General features: G+C 39.8%; 1 protein-coding gene across 1 annotated transcript; it reads left to right on the forward strand.

Annotated features, from left to right (window-relative positions):
• The first annotated feature begins 12,619 nt into the window (after positions 1-12,619).
• Positions 12,620-13,655, forward strand: LOC140327742 (thymosin beta-10-like). Its single transcript, XM_072407095.1, has 3 exons — positions 12,620-12,770; positions 13,200-13,315; positions 13,444-13,655. The coding sequence occupies exons 2-3, from the start codon at positions 13,216-13,218 to the stop codon at positions 13,467-13,469; spliced, it is 126 nt and encodes a 41-aa protein (XP_072263196.1). The 5' UTR covers positions 12,620-12,770; positions 13,200-13,215; the 3' UTR covers positions 13,470-13,655.
• Positions 13,656-23,148: the final 9,493 nt, after the last annotated feature.

The raw sequence follows: 23,148 nt of genomic DNA on the forward strand, positions 1-23,148 counted from the left end.
GGGGTAAAGGAGGGGAGAGACAGGTGATGGGGTACACTCCAGTTCTGTGATATTATGGAGGTACAGGAGGAGAAGACAGGTGATGGGGGGCACTCCTATTGTTGTGAGGTAATATGGGGGAACAGGAGGGAGAGCGATAGGTGATGAGGTGTTCTACTATTGTTGTGAGGTGATATGGGGGTACAGGAGGGGCGAGACAGATGATGGGGGGAACGTCTATTGTTTTGAGGTGATATGGGTGTGATGGAGGGGGCAGGTGATAGGGTGCATTCCTAATGTGAGATAATATGGGGGTACAGAAGGGGGAAACAGGTGATGGGGGCATTCCTATTGTATGGTAATTTGGGGTTACAGGAGAAAGACAGGTGATGGGGGGAACTCCTATTGTTGTAAATATGGGCATACAGGAGGAAGAGGAGAGACAGGTAATGGTGTGCACTCCTATTGTTGTGAGGTATTATGGGGGTACAGGAGGGGGATACAGATGATGGGGGGCACTCATATTGTTTTGAGGTGATATGTGGGTAAAGGAGGGGGGCTCATGAGATAATGGGGGGCCACTCATTGTTTTGAGGTTATATGGGGGTTAAGGAGGGAAGGAAAACAGGTGATGGGTGCTCTCCTATTGTTGTGAGGTAATATTGGGGTAAAGGGAGAGGGACAGGTAATGGAGTGCACTTCTATTAGGTGATATAGGGGTACAGGAGGGGGAAATACAGTGAATGTGGTGCACTTTTATTGTTGTGAGGTAATATGAGGTTGCAGGAAGGAGGAGACAGGTGATGGGGTACACTCCTATTGTGAGGTAATATGGGGGTACAGGAAGGGGAGACAGTGTTTCACAGAATGATGCAGGGGGGACAATGCGTTTCTCAGAATGTCTGTGGGGGGACAACGCGTTTCACAGTGCAACAGTGTTTTGTAATTTGTTTTGCCACAAATAAGTACAAATGTATGCATGGTTTCTACTACAAACTGCTACTTGACCCCTCTCGTTGCCTTTGGCCAATTCTCAAAGTCAGATTGTCACATATTGTTATTTGAATGTATTATTTATATATTCCTTTTATGAATAAAATGTTGTGTTTTTTTTTCTTTTATTTTTTTTAATAGTTTGACATTTTCTGAATAAGCTGTGGATTTCCTTTAACATACTTTACTCATGATTTGCTTCCACTGTTCTGCACAACTCCTCTGTTCATTTGTAGTTGTGTTATCGGTTTGCTGTCATTGTGCTGTGGTGCCTGATCTTAGCACTATTGTATACAAGCTCACTTCCACTTGCTGTCCAAACTGGTTGTCAATTAGTTGTCCAGCTGAATTGCATACTCATTCTAACACACCTGATGGTGATGGAAGGAGGTCCAGGTTGCCAAGCACAACATCAAAGCACATTGATTGCCAAGCTCACAAGCAGTGTCAGGCACTCTTGGAAATGAGCAGAAGTTCTGTTGTTGCTCAACTTAATTTTGCTCATTAAATACAGGATTGTATGCATTATTTAGGTGTGTACGCAATTCCAATAGTACTAGTATATAAAACTTTCTGGGACAAATACACTTTGTGCCAAACATATTTTCTTGCTTTTACAGCCTTTCAGGGTGTTTATGCAGGTTTAAATGCCATTTTAGACCTCGGCCCACTATATATTTACTTACTCACCTCAGCTTGGTAGTGGAAGCACATAAAGGTGGATTCCTCCTTTAACCAGAAGCAATATCATCCATGAATGTTGCTTTGAGCCATCCCCATGACATCCCAAATCGTAGGATGATTTTTCAATATATAAATGCATACATACCTATATGCATGTATGTAAATACATGAGTACAAATGAAGCAAAACAAATAATATACACATACAACTAAAAACTTACCTGAATGAGGATCCTTTTCCTTTACAAAAGTGTCCTGCGGCTTTTTCAACTGATAGAACACAGTTCACGCGCACATAGCAGGTCTGCATTGGTGCACAACAATGCGCATGAAACACCTGAAGTTTGGCGCACAACTATGCGCACCACACAACTGAGTTTTAATAAGACAATTGTGCTGTTTTTACCCTTTCACCAATTCTTAGAAAGGAAATGCTTAAAAAAATCACAAATTACTTGTTAAATTGTAGGAATGATGGATCACCCAAGGTTAAAAGATGCTGGGAGCTTGTAAAGGAGATCACATAAAACAAACCAAAAAATACAAATTTTTTTAAAACAACTTTAAAATAAACACATTTTCTAAAAGGTCACATTAAAATATAAAAAGCACACAGACACAATTAAATTTACATGACAAAAAATAAAATGCACAAACACATGTAAACCCACCATTCCATATAAAGCCAAAATAGTTAAAAATGTCCCAAGTAATATTGCATTCAAAAAATACTTACAAAACCAATATGCAATTTTAACCTATAAAGAGTGGAAAACTGGATTGGAAAATATTTATGCAGAACAAACATTTAAAGGTGGTAATAAAGACATAATATTGCAATGAAACAATAGGCTACAAACACAATAACATAGCATTAACAATAACTTTGTTAATTGCAAAATGGACATTGAAACATTAAAGTTTAAAAAACAAAAGCAGCTATTGTGCTAAATGGTAAGCACAGTATCAAATGTAGCAATATAGATTGGGATAACATACCAAACAAGAGCCCGGAAGTCGTGTGTAATTGGGACATGCGCAGTCTTTGCAATTTGGCTGTTTATTTTTTTTACAGTTGGACATTCCATAATCATTTATTGATATGATCCTTTGGATTTCTACACCAGTGAACAGCTGTCTAATAAAAAATGTATTAAAACAAAAAAGAGGAGGAGGCTTTAATGTTAAAGTAATTTATGAAATGTGTGTGTTTAGTGAAACTTTTAAACTTTTTTTTTTTTTTTTTTTACAGGTTATCCCACAAGGAAAGATGATTCCCACGGCTGCATTCATGTCATGAGCACAACTGTGGGACTCCTGATAGTGTGGGATCCCCAGGAACTAGGGGTAAATGAGGACAAGTGTCGCTATTCACCTCTAGTGCTCCGTGATTGGCTGAGCAAAAGGGATCCCTGATGATGGTTGAGCTGTCATCAGGGTTTCCCCTGTTTATCCATCCATGAGGTTGCGGTGCCATAAGCACAAGACAAATGCAACCACTGTGGTTGCCCATCCCAAACTGACTCAAGCACTGACATACATGTTACAGTCGATCTACACAATCCTCTTTATCCAAAAACACATATGTAATACAAAGGCCAGCCACACTGAATAAAGATTGATCAGGTTTTTTTTTGGTAGGTCCACCTATAAGGTATTCAGCTCTGTATGTAGCTAGGATATTATGCAAGGAGAGTAAGCAGTAGCTAACCAATGCCATTTTAATGTTATTTAATATTGATTAGGGGGTTTTGTTTGCTTGTCTGCTTGTTTTTTTGTGAACATGAGTTGGTTTAGGGACCTTGGTGGCACTTTCCATGGCACTGTGATGGGATCCAGTGCTTGTCATTTCAGACTAATATAAACCCAGATTCTTTGAGCAAGTACTGTATGTTCTATGGTTATAATGAGTTATAGATCCATATGTTCTAATTTAAATAACTTTTTTTCTTCCCCCACAGTATTTTTGTGGTGTAGGGACCCAGATCCTTCAGGTTTTCTATCAAAGATGGTGCCCACAATCCAAAATGGCACGAGACGGGGTGCCCTCTTTCCCCATTGCTCTAAGCCCTAGTTATGGAACATTTGGCGTTCGCCTTGCGCCGCAACCCGGATGTTAAAGGGCTCCAGATAGGGGATACACATTATAAACTCTCCTTTACTTAGCAACTTCAAGGTAAACTACTGCAGATCTTCTGCTGTATATACCATCCCCTCATATCACGATACCTTCGGTACTGAAAGAATTTGATGACTTTGGTTTACTTAGCAACTTCAAGGTAAACTACTCCAAATCCGAACTTCCAAATATCACTTTAGCCTCGACTCAAATGTCTACTATACACAATGTCCTTTCGGGTTTGTCCTAATGCCATTAAGTATTTGGGTATAATGATACCATGGGATCCTTCTGATTTGTTCTCACTTAATTATTCCCAAGCGTATAGTAAAATTCAATCCGACCTTCAGAAATACGACTCCCTGCCTCTTTCCTGGTTTGCTCGTATAAATACTCTAAAAATGGATATTGTCCCCAGACTGTTATATATATTTCAAACGGTTCCCATATTTTTACCAACTGCATATTTGCATAAAATACATAGGTTGTTTTTAAAATTCCTATGGCATAGGAAGCGCCCCAGATTGGCATTCAGTGTATTGGTTAAGTCCAAGTGTAGAGGAGGAGTGGGGGCCCCTGATATTATTTCAAACTATAGGGCATCCGTCTTAGTGCGCCGACGGATTGGTTCCACAATCGGGAGTTGAAGGAATGGGTGCTGCTGGAAGAATTTTTGTCTCCAGTGAGTCTCCAGGCTTTGCCGTGGGTGGACCGGTTGTTATTACGGCTGACCTCCCCCATACCTCCACTTACTATGGATTTATTACATATTTGGGATATTCTCCTTAGATCGGGCGATTTGTTTACGAAACCGGGGCCCATGACACCATTATTCGATAACCCAGCATTTTCACTTGCCATGAGAGCTGCCAAATTTTTATCTTGGTCCGCCTCCGACAACTGTCACCTTAGGAATATAGTTCATAATGGGCGGGTCCCCCCTCTATCTTCCCTAGACCTTTCCAACAGAAGTAAGCTGCTATCCTGGCTCTCGTACAGGCAATTAACGTCTTTTGTAGCCTCTTTTACTGACCCATCTTTGCTGTGCAGAAATTTGACGGAATTTGAGCAGTTAGTTAGCTCACCCGCTCACCCTTCCCATATTGTTTCATAGCTATATAGGCTACTCACACAAAATTCTGAGTCTATGGCCCCTATATACACCAGATATTGGGAGAGGGAATTGACTAGTCTCATAAGTGCAGACGACTGGGAAACATTGTTTATCCTTACACACAAGCTGGCATTGATCTGTAAAGCCCAGGAGGTTAACTATAAAATCTTGTCCAGATGGTATTATTGTCCTGTAGATGTGCATAGAATTTCTCCCACACAATCGGATCGCTGCTGGCGCTGCCAGTCGCATAGGGGGACAATGCTTCATGTTTGGTGGGAATGCTCAAAGTTATCTCGTTTCTGGGATCTGATTATTCAGATATTTAATGACTGCTCCGGATCTACCGTACCCAACACCCCTAATGTAGCCCTTTTATCTATGATCCCGGGCTCACTTAAAAGCATTAAAAGAGGTGTTTTACGTCATTTTCTTACAGCGGCTAGGGTTCTTATCCCGAGATTGTGGAGGCAGCCTGTTGTTCCTTCTATAGCTGACTGGGTGACCGAACTTGAAAAAATCCGCCATATGGAAATGTTGGTGGCGGAAGATGATGACAGAATGGAACAATTCAAAATTGTTTGGTCCACGTGGGATTGGTTTAAAGAATCTCCCCGACTCCAAATGTACTTATCTTAATGTTCTTGTATATTTGTTAGGATACTGTTTCTGTTTTGAGGGTACTTTCCTATTTCCTCCAACTCTGTGTGGTGTATAATTTCTTTTTCCCTTCCCTTCCCACCCCTTTCCCCTTGGGCTGCGTTGTTTCTTTTTAGTTGTTTTTTGTTAAAAGTTTTATATTTACATATATATCACTATCAGCTATGTTTTAATGTTTGCTATGTATGTTTGTTTTTTTTTTCTTCTGAAAACTAATAAAAGTTGATTGACATAAAGATGGTGCCCACACATCCTGCAGGCCCCGTGATTCTGTGTTTCCGTCTGCAAAGATTTCTACAAATTCATACAAGTCTTTAAAACTTAAAGCTCGCCCGGAAACCACCCAAGGTTGCCTCTACCACAACTGCAGAAATAATATTAGGGTTGGAGGCCAGCCAGAGGCTACCTCATCTTCAGATCTAGAAGCTACCATCACTGCTATCTTCAATATCTTATTGGATAAACCCCTGACAACAGCGCTGAAGATTAAGTACATTGGGTTCCTGACTCCATGTCACAGTCGTCCGCTATGCCCAGTGATGTGACTTGTACAGTTCACTATTTTTGCTGTAACAATTATGTGAAAAGCATGGCTCGAAGGCCCATTTGATTTTGATGGCGCTCAAATCCACCTACTGCTAGATATGTCCAGGCACATTAAAGATGCGCCTGCTACTTGACTTAATTAAGTACTGTCATTCAACATACAAATGGGGTCATCCTCACCACTGTGGAAGCCTAAGAACAGTCTGCACTGGGTGTAACGATCCCTACTTAGTGTGACCAACTAAGGCTGCACTTCTTGGATAACGACTGAACCTTTTTTCCATCTATCCATACTACTGAATGCCATACAGTTTGCTACTACTTACTTACTCTCATTTACTGATGATGATTACTGTCTTCCGATATGACATGGGTACTGCTATGGTGGGAAGATCTTTTGGACCTCTCCTGCCTGGGACTGAACAGTTGCACTAATATATTTATATTGTTTTTTTTTTGTTTATAGTTGCCTGATATATGTTTTTGGTGTGGTTCTCTGATGTTCCCCAATCCTACTACTGTATCAGGCTTGAACTTTAGGGTCTGTTCTTTGTTTTTGATTGTCTAATGTAGAGTATGCCTCCTTACCCTAGCCATTTTTATCTAACTCCCCAAGTAGGTAGGTCCTATTGCTTGGTGGGAATAAAGGGAATTCTCTACATTTAGATATTTGTTTAGTCCTTTGTTTAGTCCTTCCTTTCCCAATTTTAAGCAATTCTGTTTTTGCTTCTGCACTGTTTCATATCCCCATACAGGACCTGACCTCTAGGGGGCATGAAAGGTCCTTGTACTGGATGGTAAATAGCCTGCTCATACAGTTGACAATTGAAAATCTGACCATTGATAATCCGTTTCCTTCAGTTTTCAGGCATGAACTTTAGATTGCATTTTTATTACAGGGACTGCAGTACAGTCTTTGGCCACTGATGTTTTGATGGCGCTGTTCTGTAGAAACAGCCGTTAAGACGTCCCTGCTGCCTGCTCCCTGAAAGTGTGCCAGAGGTACGCAGTTGCTGCGAGAGGAAGTCTGGTCTGTGTGTGGAGGTAATTTTAAATTTCAAAAATCCGGAATTTTCAAAAATCCAGCACTCCTCGGGTCCCAAGGCTGCCAGATTTTTGAATGTCAGCTGTATATGAGTGGGCTATTTCAAACCCCTGTACAGGACCTGACCACTAGGGGTTCTGTAAATAGCCTGGTCACACTGAGCAGGCTATTTCCCATCCTCTAGAGCAGGGGTGTCAAACTCAAATACACTGAGGGCCGAAATTAAAACTTTATTGAGGATGTTTACTACTTCATCCAAAACTAACAAAAACAAGCCCCTCCACACACACTTTAGGGTTGAAAAGACTTATTTCTATCTATCTATGTAGGCTGTGTGTTGTTCATTCTCTCACATCACAAGTTTGTCTGGCACTAAATATTACATTATGCAGTCTCTAATAGATTGAAACTAACACAATGCCCCTGGTAGTCAGGCATCATGTGTTCATTGCCTAGGCCAGGGGTCGGCAAAGTTTTATGGCCACTAGGCCATTTATGGGGTGGGTGGGAGCACACTGGGATGGACCCGCCCACCACCAGGGAGCGCACCCTGAAGTGAAATCCCTCTCTTCTGTATGCATTGCAGAGGAAAGGTTTTTACCTTCAGGGAGCTTTCCTTATTTACCATGGCGGCGGAAGCACCAGCTCCAGCGGCTCCAGTAGTTCCTAACGCCCCCTGGCCGATCGACCGGCAACTTGCGGCTCTGGAGCCGTGGGTTGCCGGCCGGCATTAGGCCGGAACGTCCAGGGGGCGTTAGGCCAGAATGGCCGTATCTGGCCTTAAGGCTGGAGTTTGCTGACCCCTGGCCTAGGCTTTGTGTCACATGATGGGTGTACAGGAATAATGTCTATGTATTGCATGTATTGAAAATGATGATGTGAGGTGGTAACACGGCGGGAGGGCCAGATGTAGTTCATTTTTGAAATTCTTTGGGAGCGCCAAAAAAAAAAAACCTCGAAGGCCAGATTTGGCCCGCGGGCCAGAGTTTGACACCCCTGCTCTAAAAAGATGGTCCTTCTCTCCTCCTCCAGATCATACATGCTGCGATCTACGTACTGCTAGAGCCCACCCTGCCACCGCCACCTGATATCTCTGAATTGCAGCCTTTTTACCAGAGACCAGCACTTCTTATGTACCATATCAACATAGGAATTTTGTTCCTATGAATTATGTTTTAGCGTAAGGGCGCGGATATTTTAACTGAGGAGATATCCGCAGATACAAGGCGGTGTTATTGTAAGGCATTCCCCTAATTCCATGGTTCGTGTTAATTCTGAGGTACTGCAGGTCCAGTATCAGAACTTGTAGAGCAGACAAACAGCGGCTTATACAAGTTGTCTGTGCATGGGGCGCGCTGTATATACAGTGCTACATGAAGAACATCAAAGTGACCTCCACAGTACAGGGTCAATTCCACCAACACTGAGCCATTAGACCTCTCACTGACCACCAACACTGGGTCCTTATTCTTTACACTCATCAGTAATTCTAGGAAAGTATTCATCTCACTGACCGCCAACACCTGGACAGTATTTCTTCCATTGACTGCCAACTTGGGGATGTGAACATGATAACTAGAGGTTTTCCACACGTACCACATTCACCAGATCATTATTCCCCCATTGACCACAAACACTGGGTTATTATGACACCCTTCAACCACCACCACCAGGACAATTATTCCTCTCACTGGCCACAAATGCTGAAGCATTGTTCCACCCACAAACCACTGCTGCTGGGTCATTCTTCCATTTACTGGTGCTGGAAAAATCCTTTCTTTTACTGACCACCTGACACTGGGACATTCTTCCTATTACTGGTGCAGGGAATCCTTTATTTTACTGACCACCTGACACTGGGGCATTCTTCTTTCCATTGGTACTGGGGAAACCTTTCTTTTACTGACAACCTGACACTGGGGCATTTTTCCTTTTACTGGTGCTGAGGAATCCTTTTTTTTACTTACCACCTGACACTGGGCATGTACAGTGCTGTGTATTATGTTAGTGTTTTATAAGGAAAGATTAATAATATCAATTCTTCCTCTGAATAATCACTGATGTTAGGGCAATTTTTTCTCTAACTAACTAAAGATAAAAACTTTTTTACCTCCTACTGACCTGCATTGAAAGTGCAAGTTTTACATTCCTGACCTCTGCATTGTTTAGGCTACCTACGCCTGACCACTGCAATCCATAGACTCTCTTGTATGTTACATACTCATGACATCCAGTCCCTAAATAAAATTCTGTACATTACATAGTCCACTTCACTCATGTTGTCTATTTCATACTTCAGACTGCACAATACTCTGCAAGCTTTGCTGTATACTGCTTGCCAAAATGTCAATTGACCTAACCCAAGTTGCTGAGTAGTTTTAAATGATTTAGGAAGTATGGAAAGGTACAAAAGATCCTTTCACAAAGAACCATTCTTATATACCTTTCACATAGGATCAAGACATTATTCCTACCATTGATCACTAACACTCGGTCATTATCGCCAGGGCCGGATTTCCAACAAAGGGTATCTAAGCCTTGGCCTGGGAAGCCATGGCCATTAGGAGGCGGCATTGTACCTGTTAAAATTACATGCTCCATTACCCCAAGCACAGCACACCATTTGTGTCCAGGCTGCAGTTAGCACATTGGCCAATAGAAGTAATCAGAGCACACAGCAGGGTAGACTGTCCAGGGAAAATGCTGCAATAAAAGCAAAAAGGATTGTGAGGCACTTAATGACACAGCACAGGGGCAGCATGCAAACATGCACAGCAGTTCTTCTGAGGGCACCCCTGTGCCCTCAGCCCTAGGACAAGCCAACACATATATAGACAATGTGTCCCTAATCTCATCATCTCATCACACCAAGGAACTTCAGTAACTTAAAGCTGAGCTTCCCCAGTTAAAGTTGGAATAAATCTATGGCATGTAATGTACATGTTATATATGATGGGAAGAGGTGAGATGATTTATGTAGATATAAACACGCCAGGAGCAGGATTCTAGAGATGTATTGGTTTACATACATAAATAAAAGGATTCTGCACTCTTTTGTGGTAATTTATATTATTTTAAATGTCACCCCAAGGCTTTAAGACCATGTGCCTGGCATTTCACAACCCATTTCATGGTTACTCTGAACCAACCGTGCTGTGGCAGCTGCTTTAACATAACAAAGTTTTTCAATATTGTTTTTGCAGCTCTGAATAAATAATGAAATTGAAGTTATCAATGCATACACAAAACATTTAGATAAGCATTTAAATATATATTTATTACTATATTTATTAAAAGTGCATGCTCTATACAATGCATCATAATAATACACGCAGGTCTTTTACTACAAAAACTACATTAGTACATCATTATAAAGATAAGTGCATCTGCGGTAAATAAATACACTTATGTGTAGATGTTCAGTTTTGTTGCTAATTTCCACATTTGCTTTTGCCATCAATATTACGAGAAATGACATTGATCCATGTAGTATTTTTTAGAGTTTAACCCCAGGCAGCTATAAGGTACACAGGTTAATATATTTCTCTACTTAGATGTATTTTCTAAAGAAAGCAGTATAATTGCTTACACTTGATTGGGTATTAGCCTCTTGTGGTTATTGTATAGGAAAGCGTAGAGTGTGAAATGAAGATACAACCAATCATAGTGACACTTTATAAGAAAAGTGATGGAAAAAGAGACTGATGAGCCCAGCACTGTGTGTTTTACTTTATAATCAAAGGCAAAGACACTTGGCAGTCTGGGCCATCATTCATCCTGAATTTAAAAAGACATCTTTGGAATGAAGCTGAGTACTGCTGCAAAAGCTGATTTTTTTTATCCTGTCTTTTTAATTCACTGATGCAGCTCATCTTTTTGGCCAGTCCGAGTGCCCTGTATTTTGTGAATGACCTGTGATTGGCCAACGAGAGAAGGTGGCATACAAATTAGCTCTGATTTTGCAGCACAGGGAGTTGTTTCTTTCTTCATAGGCACAGCAATTGGGACATTGTGGGGAACACCTTTGGAGGTATTTCATTTTTTATTTTAGTACTATTGGAAATCATTATAGATGGTGGCTGGGAAAGGGTTTTAAGGTTTACATAACCTGCTATGTAATGTTAAGACTTACCTAAGCAAACCATTACAGCAAATGGTATGTAATACCTGCTTGCTTGTGGATCCATGAGATTATACAAACACAAAGATAAATGGTGTATAGTCAATTACTGGGTCATGTCACACTGACAGCAAATGTAAGCCACAGCAGTGTTATATTATAGCATAACTGAAGTTATTTTAGCAAAAAAATATTAGCTCAACCCCTCTAAGCCTTTTCACTCCTGAGGAATCCTTAAAATAAATTTTAGATCTTGAAGAACCTGTGCTAAAGCCATAGAAGGGCAGTGGAAAAATATACCTTAAAATGGTGGTTAGTAGAGGGAGCGGGTGGAAAGAGCTTTGGTGTTATCCTATACTGCAAAGTGTCCCAGGCCTAATAAACTGCAAGTGTGTAAATTGTGTGAGTGTACCATCATATTACGGGGACAGTCAGCCGAAGCTGAAGGAACCCCTAGCAAAACCTGGATGAATCCAGGTTGGAAACGGCTGTGTTAACTGGTTAGTTTTTATGTCAGATGGGGCTTTGTATGGGTCTTCTGCTATACAACATCTTACAATGGACAGCCCTGCATACAAACCAAACATTTGACAGATGTTATTATAAAGTATTGTAACTCAATTGCTACAGGCATGAAAGTAACTGTGTGCACCCATAAGGGCTTATTCACACAATGCAGTATATTGAGCCAAACATATTTATAAAGCAGTGAATCTGGCAATCACTGATGGATAATCAGTTACTGCCTTTTAAACACATGGACCTGGAAGATTCTATATCAGGGAATGTTGGATTCACACCAGACATCACAGGAAAAACAATCTTATTATATGCAATGCAGCTGCACCCATTCTGTGTGCTGCCTCAATCAATGTAATTAGTGGGTCAGCCCATATGTTGCAGTATAAATGGTCAGTGCATGCTCTTCAGCCAGAACAAAACCCTAAATTAGACATTGCCCTTCCAGCTCAGGGCAGACTGGGAACATCCATGATCCTGTTCTACACTGTTGCTCAATATGCATGGTGGTGTGCTGCCAGTCCAGGGGGTTAAGTCGGCATGCACACATCATCACTAATATGGAGTATAACACTGGTTAGAAGAATCCAAGCTGCATTATTAAAGCAGCATCCTAGTGACTGTGCCTAGTGCTAGGACCTGCAGGCTGCCATCCTGATGGAACCTCACTACACATAGCTGACATGCCTGATGACAACATTCAGTAAACCGTTAGAACCGAGAAGACATTTTCCCTTTGCTGCCCCATAGCCCTCATCCCTGCTGCCACTCATTGTTCTACTAACACCCACGTGCTGGTTCCGATCCATCACTGGGCGTATGCTCGGGCTGCGTCACGTGGCCAGCTCTGCCGACAGCTTCATTTGGGATCAGCCAATGGTGTGAAGCCATGACGAATGCATTGGGCTGGTTCGCTGTATAAATGGGGGGGCCGGAGCTCTCTGCCCATTGTTCCTCTTGTGAAGCTTCGAGCCGGCTAGAACTACTGCCAGGTGAGTACCAGGATGGGTTGATGGAGGTGGGTGGTATTAATAAGGCTTTATTATTTGCAGTGATCATATCTAATAAGATTTGTCTGCTAATTGTCTATAGAACCATCATGTAAGGATGTCTGATCTCAGGCATGTGTCACCAGATGCAGCTAGAAATCATGGGAAGCTTTTTGTAATGTCAGCTACTTAATTCGCAAAGCTAGATCACCATTCATTTTTAATGTTATGTTTTTATTGCTTTTAGCTGTCTATTCCTAGTTGATCAGTGATACCCTGCCATTTGAAATGAATAAAGCATCCTATGTGTCTGCTGTGATCCACCCTTGGTGCAGTAGGGTGATGAGAGGAGCAGGAGGGTGCTCGGTGGATGAGGAATCAGTGGGTGCAGCGTCTGTCCTAACATTTCCTCTCCATCTGCTCTTTTTGCAGAGACAAGAGATCAAAGATGGCAGACAAGCCAAACCTGAAAGAGATTGACAGCTTCGACAGGTCAAAGCTGAAGAAAACCGAGACAAACGAGAAGAACACACTGCCTACAAAAGAGAGTGAGTCTGGACACACCCTGTTGCATGTTCTGTTATCCGCTTAATTCCTGTTCAAAATGTACATTTTTGCTTTTTTTTCCCTCTAATTTGCTTTGCTGGTAATGTAATTAATAATTCATGCCTTGCAGCAATCGAACAAGAAAAGCAGAGCTAGACAGAATATCTGGACCCTCCACGTGATCTGGTGAAATCGTTTGGTGGAGATTCAAATGCACTGTGAATGACGATGTGACCTACCAGTCATATGTTGGATTGTGGAATGCCAAAAAGGGAATTGTCTGTCTAAACTTGTCTTCCCTCTAAGTATTTGTTAAATGGAATAAACACTTTGTGCAATAAATGGTCATCTCTGTATTTATTGTTTAGAATGGTAGTTCTGTTATTGTGTTGGGTGTGGTACTGGTTAACCTGCTGGTATCTTTAAAGGAAACCTGTACTGGTAGAAATATATATTGGCTGATGTTATTGAAAATGCTAGTTGTCTGGCTCTAGCTAATACTTTTGTTTGAAAACTGGTATGTGGATTGGGGGGGGGGGGGTCAGAAAACCATGTACTTGTGCATAAGCAGTTTGACCAGCATGATTGCAAAATAACTTTTCTTTTTAGAATCCTGTAATCAACAAAAAAAATACTATACTTGTAGCTTGAGCTATATTTTTGTCTTTTGTGTAGTGATCAATGTTTTTCACTTTCAAGTCAGACGCCTGATATATTAAGTGATCACAGCAGCCACTATATTTTCACAGTACAGTTTTCCTTTAAATTAAACTTTTTAATGAGTAAAAAAAAGCTGCCTTCTATTGATTGAAGTTGAAGGCTTAAATTATTTAAATTGCTCACCCAAAGAACAAGTACCCAGATTGGGGTTCAGGTGGTGATTAAGAAGGGTATTGGGTTACTGATGTTTCAAAATGGCAGCCACTGGTTTTTCTCTTCCTTTGCCCACTAAGATATGTAAATGCACTTAAATTTAAAAAGCTGTGGCTGCTTTTCGTCCATCTAGAGCTAGATGCTTCATCTCTTTGCCTAGGCTCCTGCCAGGGTTCAGGAGAAGCCTTGCATGATCTGCAATAGGTGGCTAATGCTGGCTCACACAGAGGCTTCTTCATTGCTGAGAAATGGGGTCAGCATTTAGCTAGAATAAACCTTTCCTTAAGTGTTGTAAAGAACAGTAGGATATTGAAATCTATTTAATAAAGTGTGTATTCACACACCACCCTTGGTAGACATGGTGGGGTGGCAATATCTCTTTAAATGAACCTGACACAGTTTTGGCAAAACAACACATCACAGTATTTTTCTTGTATAGGGTATATTGTAGCACAAATAGTTTTGCTAGTCAAATTCCAATTTAATAAAGTAAATGCCCATCACCTTTGGTAGGCATGGTGTGGTGACCAGGTCTCTTTTAAGGATAGAATAACGTGTGTTCTGGTAGGATGGGCATTACCATAATGCTGAAACATGACTGGTCAATTTTTTCCTAGTGCACCACAATGCACATACTTGTATTATGCAGATGTTCGCTGCTTAGTGGAAAAGTGTGGGTGTATTACAAAGTACATTAGCTGTTAAAAGGACTGCCTTAATGTACTTGGAGTATAAATTTAGTCTTAAAATGTCATGGTTATAGTTTGTAGAATGGAGCCTATTATGCTAATGGAAATATTTCCCTGGGGGGATGTGGAGATAGTCATTGCTGACACAACAAGGCTAGTGACCTTTGCATTGAGGTAAAACCTCTATACTTTATAACAAAGTCTGATGCACATGGATGCAGCTAATAACTTTTCTTGATTAACATAACTGTCTTAGGTTCATGAATCAAAGTAAGTACCGGTAACTGGTACTTACACATAGCAATGTATCTTTCATACTTAGAGGAACCATTCACAATCTTTTGCACCCTCAGAATAAAGAAACAAGTTTTAAATACACTTTTCTTTGCATGTTGGTTAACTTTTAGGTGATGTATCTAATATTCAGTAATACAGCCACTGCTATGGTAGTACATTAAAAATGATTTTTTTTTAAATGTCTGAATACACCCCCCTCCCTCTCTTTGAGTTCAATATGTATCTCTATTACCAGACTCCAGAAATGTAACACCTAGATTTAAAGCTATTTTATTTTTCCAGTTGTGTATGTTAGGGCTTGGTCTGCTACTTCCTGGTAACCTGAATGCTGCCCATAAAGTATCACTTGACAGCATGTACAATATTTTGGGCTTAAAAGACAAAAACAAATCCAGATTAGGAAGGTGAGTTCTGAATTTTCTTTTCTAAAAGCTTTATAATACCATTATTAAGGTGCCTTATAGCCGTTTCAGGCAAATGGACTTGACACTGTTTTGGCAATACACCACATTACAATGCTGTGTAGTATACTGTAATTCAAGTGGTTTGCTTTTGTGCCTTGGAGTGATATTCAAATTAATTGGCAATTAAAACAACACCACCATCATCGCAGATTAATATGTTTTAGTACCAGGATATAATTTATTATGGCATTGTATAATACTGTAATGTCCCTATTCAAGAGGAATAAACTTGTTGGCGGGTGGTAAGGTTTTGCACTTACCAATGTGCAGCCCCACCCTGTAGTGATGACAGATCCAGGACCTGTCATCAACACATCCGAGGAAGGCAATTTGTCTGCCTGCTCCACAGGGAACTTCTGAGAAGACAACAATTGACTTTAGATGGCCACTGATAAGCTCTGTGTGTGGCGGAGCAGAGCTCTACACTACACAGTGCATGGGTCAGCCATATTTCCACACCCACATTTATATTATGAATAAGTCTTTGCCTATTCACTACTGTTAAGTGTTGCAGGTCTCAAGGCTGTGGACAACAAGGCTCAATAAAGGAGGTAGTAGCTTCCTGCTGCCATGCTGGGAAAGCCTCCAACATTTGCAGGGAAAGCTCAGTTGCAGGATGCTGCTATAAAACATACAATTTTAAATCCAGAACTAGACTATTTTCTCTATTAGTGAGGAATTTCTTTGGAAGCTCCTATCCTGGAAGCTCTCTTACTAGGTGTGTGCTGCAGTTCGGATGTATCTGGTTCCATATTTAAACTGTATGGCACTACTTATTGCTAACTCCACTTCATATCTATGTAAACTATAGATGGAATTTACAACTTTTCCATGGTCTAAATTCCTTTCATGTATTCATCATACTCTACTCATCTTCCCAAAAGGCAGAGAAGGTTTGGGCTTACCAGATCCCTTGCAATATCATTCAGTGGTCCCTTTAACACATCTAGTAGACCGGTGTACACATACTGCTCTTAAGAAATTGACCCTTGTTCTCTTTTGCTGAAGATTATTTGCCTGAGTTCCCAAGAGCCCATACTATTCTCAACATTTATACATCATACCATGTATCTCAATTTTGAGTTATGCATTCCTTATCATCTAGAAAATGGGCTGTACTGAACATTGTGAATCAGACCTCTGGGTTTCTGGACTAATCCTCAGCTGATCCACTTTCTTAATAGCCCCCTTTACAGTAAGAGAAAGACGTATTTGATCCCCTGTGGATTTTGTACGTTTGCCCTCTGACAAAGAAATGACCAGTCTATAATTGTATTGGTAGGTTTATTTTAGCTGTGAAAGACAGAATAACAACAAAAGAACCCTCAAAAACCCAGTGCTCAAAAGTCAGAGGTTGATGTGCATTGTAATGAGTGAAATAAGTATTTGATCCCCTATTATCCAGTCTGGAAACTGTCTAGGCCACTCCAGGACCTTCATGTGTTTCTTCTTGAGCCACTCCTTTGTTGCCTTGGCTGTGTGTTTTGGGTCATTGTCATGCTGGAATACCCATCCACGACCCATTTTCAATGCCCTGGCTGAGGGAAGGAGGTGCTCACCCAAGATTTGACAGTACATTTCAAATCCTGTCCTCTTGGCAGAAAAACACCCCCAAAGAATAATGTGTCCACCTCCATGTTTGACGGTGGGGATGGTATTCTTGGGGTCATAATCAGAATTCCTCCTTTTCCAAACACGGCGAGTTGAGCTGATGCCAAAGAGCTCAATTTTGGTCTCTTCTGACCACAACACTTTCACCCAGTTCTCTGGATCATTCAGATATTCATTGGCCAACTGCAGACGGGCCTGTACTTGTGCTGTCTTGAGCAGAGGGACTTTGCAGGCTCTGCAAGATTTCAGGCCTTCACGGCGCAGTGTGTTATCAATTGTTTTCTTGGTGACTATGGTCCCATGCTACCCTGAGATCATTGACAAGTTACCCCCGTGTAGTTTTGGGTTGCTTCCTCACCATTCTCATGATCATTGCAACTCCATGAGGGGAGATCAATGTATGCCTAAAATAAATCCCTCACCCCTATGGTGATACACTAGTTTATGGGAATTATTGATATTATGAACATGGCATGACATGACAGCATTTACAGGGTGGTCTTGTTTCTTGATCATGCCCAAATCCTCTTGATTATAAAAATCAGCTATGCCCGCTGACCTTTTTTCTCCTTATCCAGATTTGTTATAGTTCAGTACTAAACCATACATCTTTTCCCCCTCCCTACTGATACATACCCATTTCATTACCCCCTTCTTCCCCCACCCCCATCATTCTGTTTCAACTCTTTCCTCCTTACCCCTTCCTTTCTTCCCCTCCATGCCTTCTCAATTTGATGCATTACCTTTGTAAATATAATCCTTTTTGGTGCTACTTTTTATTTGTTCACTAAAAAAATCTCTCAGGAAAGTCCATTTTTCTCTTTTATTTTCTGTAATTACATTTCTGTGCACTGTCTATGTTTATATAAAGACATAGCCCACTGACCAGGTTAATGACAGCTGGTGTTAGGTAAGTATTTTCATGCTGTGTTTCTTTCTGCCCATTGAAAGCATACAAAAAAAAAAAGTGTTACCCGTCGCCACCTGATGGTCTTTCTAAAGAATTCTCAAGTACTTATCTTTTCCCAGTTAAGTTGACCACCGATTCTGGCACAGGACTTCATTCATTGTCAAATGGGACTTCCTCTGGCCTGGTGAAAGTCAAGGAAGAGATAAAAAAATATAACTGTAGTTTCACATTTACCTAGGAAACCATAATTTCCCCTATTCACCCTAATGTTGACAGCATCTCAATACAATCTCCCATGCAGGGAAGACCGTATGTGACAGTGGTAGCACTTTTTGAAAGTAAAAGGCACCTAACCTCAAGGATATCAGTTGCAGTAGCTGATACTCTGCCTAAAATTTAAACAGGTCCATAAATAGAACATACTACAGCATCTCAATTTTTTTCCTTTTAGTTGGCAAAGCCTAGAGGTTTCACTCCTCTTTCTCTTACTTTTTTTCTACCTGGAATTTGTCCTTAGATCTGTGGGTAATTATGGAAACCCCCTTTCATTCACAGTTTTGTAGGAAGGACAGACAGGCTGTGAAAAGCCACCACAAGATCCTTCAGGTAAGGTGATAGGTAAACAATTGTATCAAAGTGCAATTATCTACAAACAGAAATATTGTTTCAATTTAACTGGAATGGCAGATATGCCATTGCTTTCCATAAAGAATTTTATAGTTATAACAATATTAAAGTTATAACAAGACTACGGTTTGCTTTAAAACATATAGGCAAAGTCCAAACCTGTTGGAACAATACTCTAAATTTAAGGTAGGGTTTGATGTCAACAATAAGGATAAAGACTATTGTCTCAAACCAAAGACAACATTTTAGAATATCTAGTATTAACTGTGAATCATGATGGTAGAAAAGGGTATGGCTATTGCATTATTTCAATTTGTGGTGGATGGAAATGTCAGGACATCTGTCCAAAAGTTGAAAAATAAAAATCTTGAAATTAAAATTTCAACACAATACTGATCTAAAGCACACAATACTGTTCTAAAGCACACTAATCCGACCAAAGGAAACCCACAACACATCTTGCAAGAAGATTTGCATAGAGGGGTTGTCACAAATGTTACCAAATTGATGTCAGAGACTGGTGGGCAGGTCGGTAAATCACCTACAAATATTTCTGCTAATTGGCAAAATCATTTCTTAAGGTGCGTACACACTTCCAATTTTTATCGTTCAAAACGAACGACGAACGATCGATTGGGCAAAAATCGTTCGTAAAAAAAGTAACCAACGACGCCGACGAACGAGGAAAGTCGTTGGAAACGAACGACCGGACCGGCGGATCGGATTGGACGACGATCGTTGACCATCGTTCGTGTGTACGATCGTTCGTTGATCGTCCATGGGCTGAGCATGCGTAATAAACGAACGTTCGTTCACTTTCCTGTCGTGCACATAGTTCCTCTATCGCTCAAACAATCGTATCTATTGTGTGTACAATATCTACGAACGATCGTGTCGTTATCTCTATGTGCAGGATCGGTGCTATACGATCGTTCGTAGATATCGTGCAGGTTCGTTCGTCGTTCGTTTTCCAACGATAATAATTGGAAGTGTGTACGTAGCTTTATTCATTTCTTATTATCTTTCTATCTATATATATATATATATATATATATATATATATTTATATATATATATATATATTTATTTATATAGATTAGATAGATAGAGTCATTTTCTCCATATTTTCATTGTTTCATATGGTTATTTAACGATGAGCTAGTACAGACAGGAAGGCTATGTATTGGTAAGAATTTAGTGATACATATTGCAATACAGGGAACATAATATTGTGATACTGTAAGCAAACCCATTTATTGCAGTTTTTATGTTCTGATTTATGAAAACTTGGGGCACAAAACAGGAGTAAAAGTAACTCCTAGGTTTCCCAAACACTCCTGTGCCGTTCTTGTCTTTCCTGCCAGCCTTTAACATAAAACATGGTGGTCTAGTGTTAGAAAAATATTTCTCTAAAAACAAAGGTTAATACTGTATATCTCATCTAAAGTGTACAATAAAAAGTATTTTAGCCTATGTTTAACTCAAGTTTCTGGTACAAAGCATGGTGGAATTATTTGGCATAAAGCCTTTGTCTACAGACAAAAGTTTAAAGATATAAAACTCTTACAGCAGACTTCCATTATACTGGATGATTGTAAAAAGTGGATATGACCAAGCAGAAGTTCAAAAATCTAATTGAATAGGGAATATTCATTAAATAAAAAAGGAATCTATATACTAATTGAGTTCAATCATTCTTTGAAATCACCACAGTAGCATAGCATCATTCAAACTAATTTTGTTGGTGCAAATATAGTGCATTTGCAAAGATGTGTTCTTCTTTTTTATTTATTTCTATGTGGCTCTTTTATCTTTGTGTATTGTCCTCCTTCTCACAAGACTGTTTGGGGTAAAAAAAAGGCCTTTACCCTGCTTCCCCATACCTAGAATCCCCTGCGTTAATGCAAGTTAGTAGCCTTAATGGAGTGAGGAGGTGTTGGAAGAGTGTCATCAGTCTGTATACCTTTTTTGGGGAAAGAACTACCGGTAGTTCAGTGCTCTGTCATTCTGACAGTGAATCCTTAACTACTCCTGTATGCAACAGGTTTTTTGACAGTTCCTACCCAAATTGTATGACAATGTGTAAAAGCACGACAAACATAGTCATGGACACATCTTTATATCTTATCTTATATAGTCTTTATATCCAGAGGTACCGAGTATTTCCATCAGCAACCTGAGCTGAACAAAGTGCCAAATAAAATAGTAGGCATATGCTGGGGATTGGTGGATTAAAGCACTTGTGCTTTTTTTCAAATCAAGTTGGAAAGCACAGATTTACTTTAAATCAGGCCAGTAATAATTAGGTGAAGTGGTTTGTTGAATTGAGAGGACTTAATCTTTAAGGGGTCTACTGGTCTACTAAGGGTTGCACTTCTTAACTCCAGAAAATGATTATGACAATAAAGAATGTAACATTTGATAAAAATGGCAATTTACCATATTTAACTCCAGAGAAAAGCCCTGTAATGATGTAAGGAAGTATGATTTATCATATGTAGAACAGCTAGGGACATTGAACCACTGAGGCAATAAAAGGCCACATTTTCCCAAAATATACCTCTATCCAAAACATTTGTTGTGATAAAGTAGAAATAGGTAAAATTGCTTTAAATTTGTTCTTTTGCTCCCTTGTCCTGCTGGGGAGATTTTTCTCCACTTTCTGTGGAGCAGAAATCTTTTTAAAATTAGGAGAAATCTTCTATTTGGCGAATGTTACCAGAATAGTCCCAATTTAAAGATTCCCTCTCACCTGCTTCCTCTTTCAGCAACAGTTGTGACAGTACTCACTATAAAACTAAGAGAAAAGATATTATTTCTATCTCTTCCCAATCACTCCTAAACTAAAGCTAGAGATACATTTCATTTTCCTATGTGCCTGTATATAGTTGGTGGGTTTGCAAACCTGAAAACTGTAATGTACTACTTATTCCTAGCCCTTTGTTTGGTAATTTGTATATTCACAAAATAACTATATTTTGTAGACAAATAGGAAACAAAGTAACAAATACCAATATGGGGTTGAAGGATTCTCTGCTGGAGAATCACTTACTGCCATTGAAACACATGAATCTGAAAGATTCCCCAGAAAATGTTATGAATCTACAGTTCTTGTTCTGACCTTTATAGCTTGGTCTTGTATGTTACAAGTTAGAACTCTTTGTTCATGGCATAATTTAACATAATCAATTATCTGGTTACAGAACATTACATGCCTTTTTCTAATAGAGGGTAAGTTGTACGCAAGTGACAGGTGAAAGTGAATGATGGAAAAACTGTAGACTTTTCTCTTTGAGATGGTTATTATAACCTTACAAGTCCCAGTTACCATGGAAACCATGAATGCCTTAAAACTATAAATACGTTTTAGAAGCAATTGCAGTTTCTGAGCAATGGTTGACTTAAATGTAAGTGCAGGAAGGTAGAAAAGATCCCTCTTTAATCCAATTAAAAAGCGAAATAAAAAATACTGAAATGTGTTTATATTATATTAAATAATAGTTTACTGTACATCAATAAGGTGATTGAAAACGTCATCACAGAAGTGATGAAGTGGTTCTTTCGGTGTGTCTAAGGTTGTCAACAGACAAATAGAGCAGCAAAGTAAGTTGCTCTGCTGTCTTTTTTGGAAAAAAAAACTCCTCCTAAAGAAACTTCTAGCTGGACTTAACTTTAGTGCAAGCAAGCCTCAGGTGTGTGCCTGATAGGCTGCATGGCAGAGCGGGACAGGTGAGTAAAAAAAAAAGAAGGAATACCATGATATCATGTTTGACCCTAATAAAGAGGTAATGTGCACTGTAGATCCCTTTTATTGTCCTTACATGGAATATATATGATTTTATAGGTAGCATGGACTCTATCATTTTTATATTATCTATCCAAGGTATGTTCCCTGTTTAAGTTTTTGCTCTTTGCAGATGTTTCTTCCTCTTGCAAAGCCTATTTTTCATATTGTGATATGGTGCAAAATCTGCTTATGTAAAAAAGTGTCTCTGTCAATATCTTTTACCTGTTTCATTATTTATTCTTTTAGGTTCATTGCTAGCACAGAGTCTTTTGCTCCTACACCATCATTTTCTTCTTAGGAAGTAAGGCATATTGGTTATGTACAACTCCACCAAAGAGATTTGGACTGAGGCAGCTGAAGGCTTTAAACAATATGAAAACTTCCCCAATTGTGTTGGAGCTATCACCAGAAAGCATTTTCATCTACATATACTCCTCACAAATTGATTCAATTTCTTTATTAAAAAAAAATGTTCTCAATTATTGTTTTGGCTGTTGCAAACTCACACTAAAAGTTCCTAGCCATTGATGTTGATGCCTACAAAAAGGTTTCCAACACTGGGAAAAAAATAGCTGAT

Source organism: Pyxicephalus adspersus, chromosome 3, assembly GCF_032062135.1.
Source record: "Pyxicephalus adspersus chromosome 3, UCB_Pads_2.0, whole genome shotgun sequence".
Lineage (NCBI taxonomy): Eukaryota > Metazoa > Chordata > Amphibia > Anura > Pyxicephalidae > Pyxicephalus > Pyxicephalus adspersus.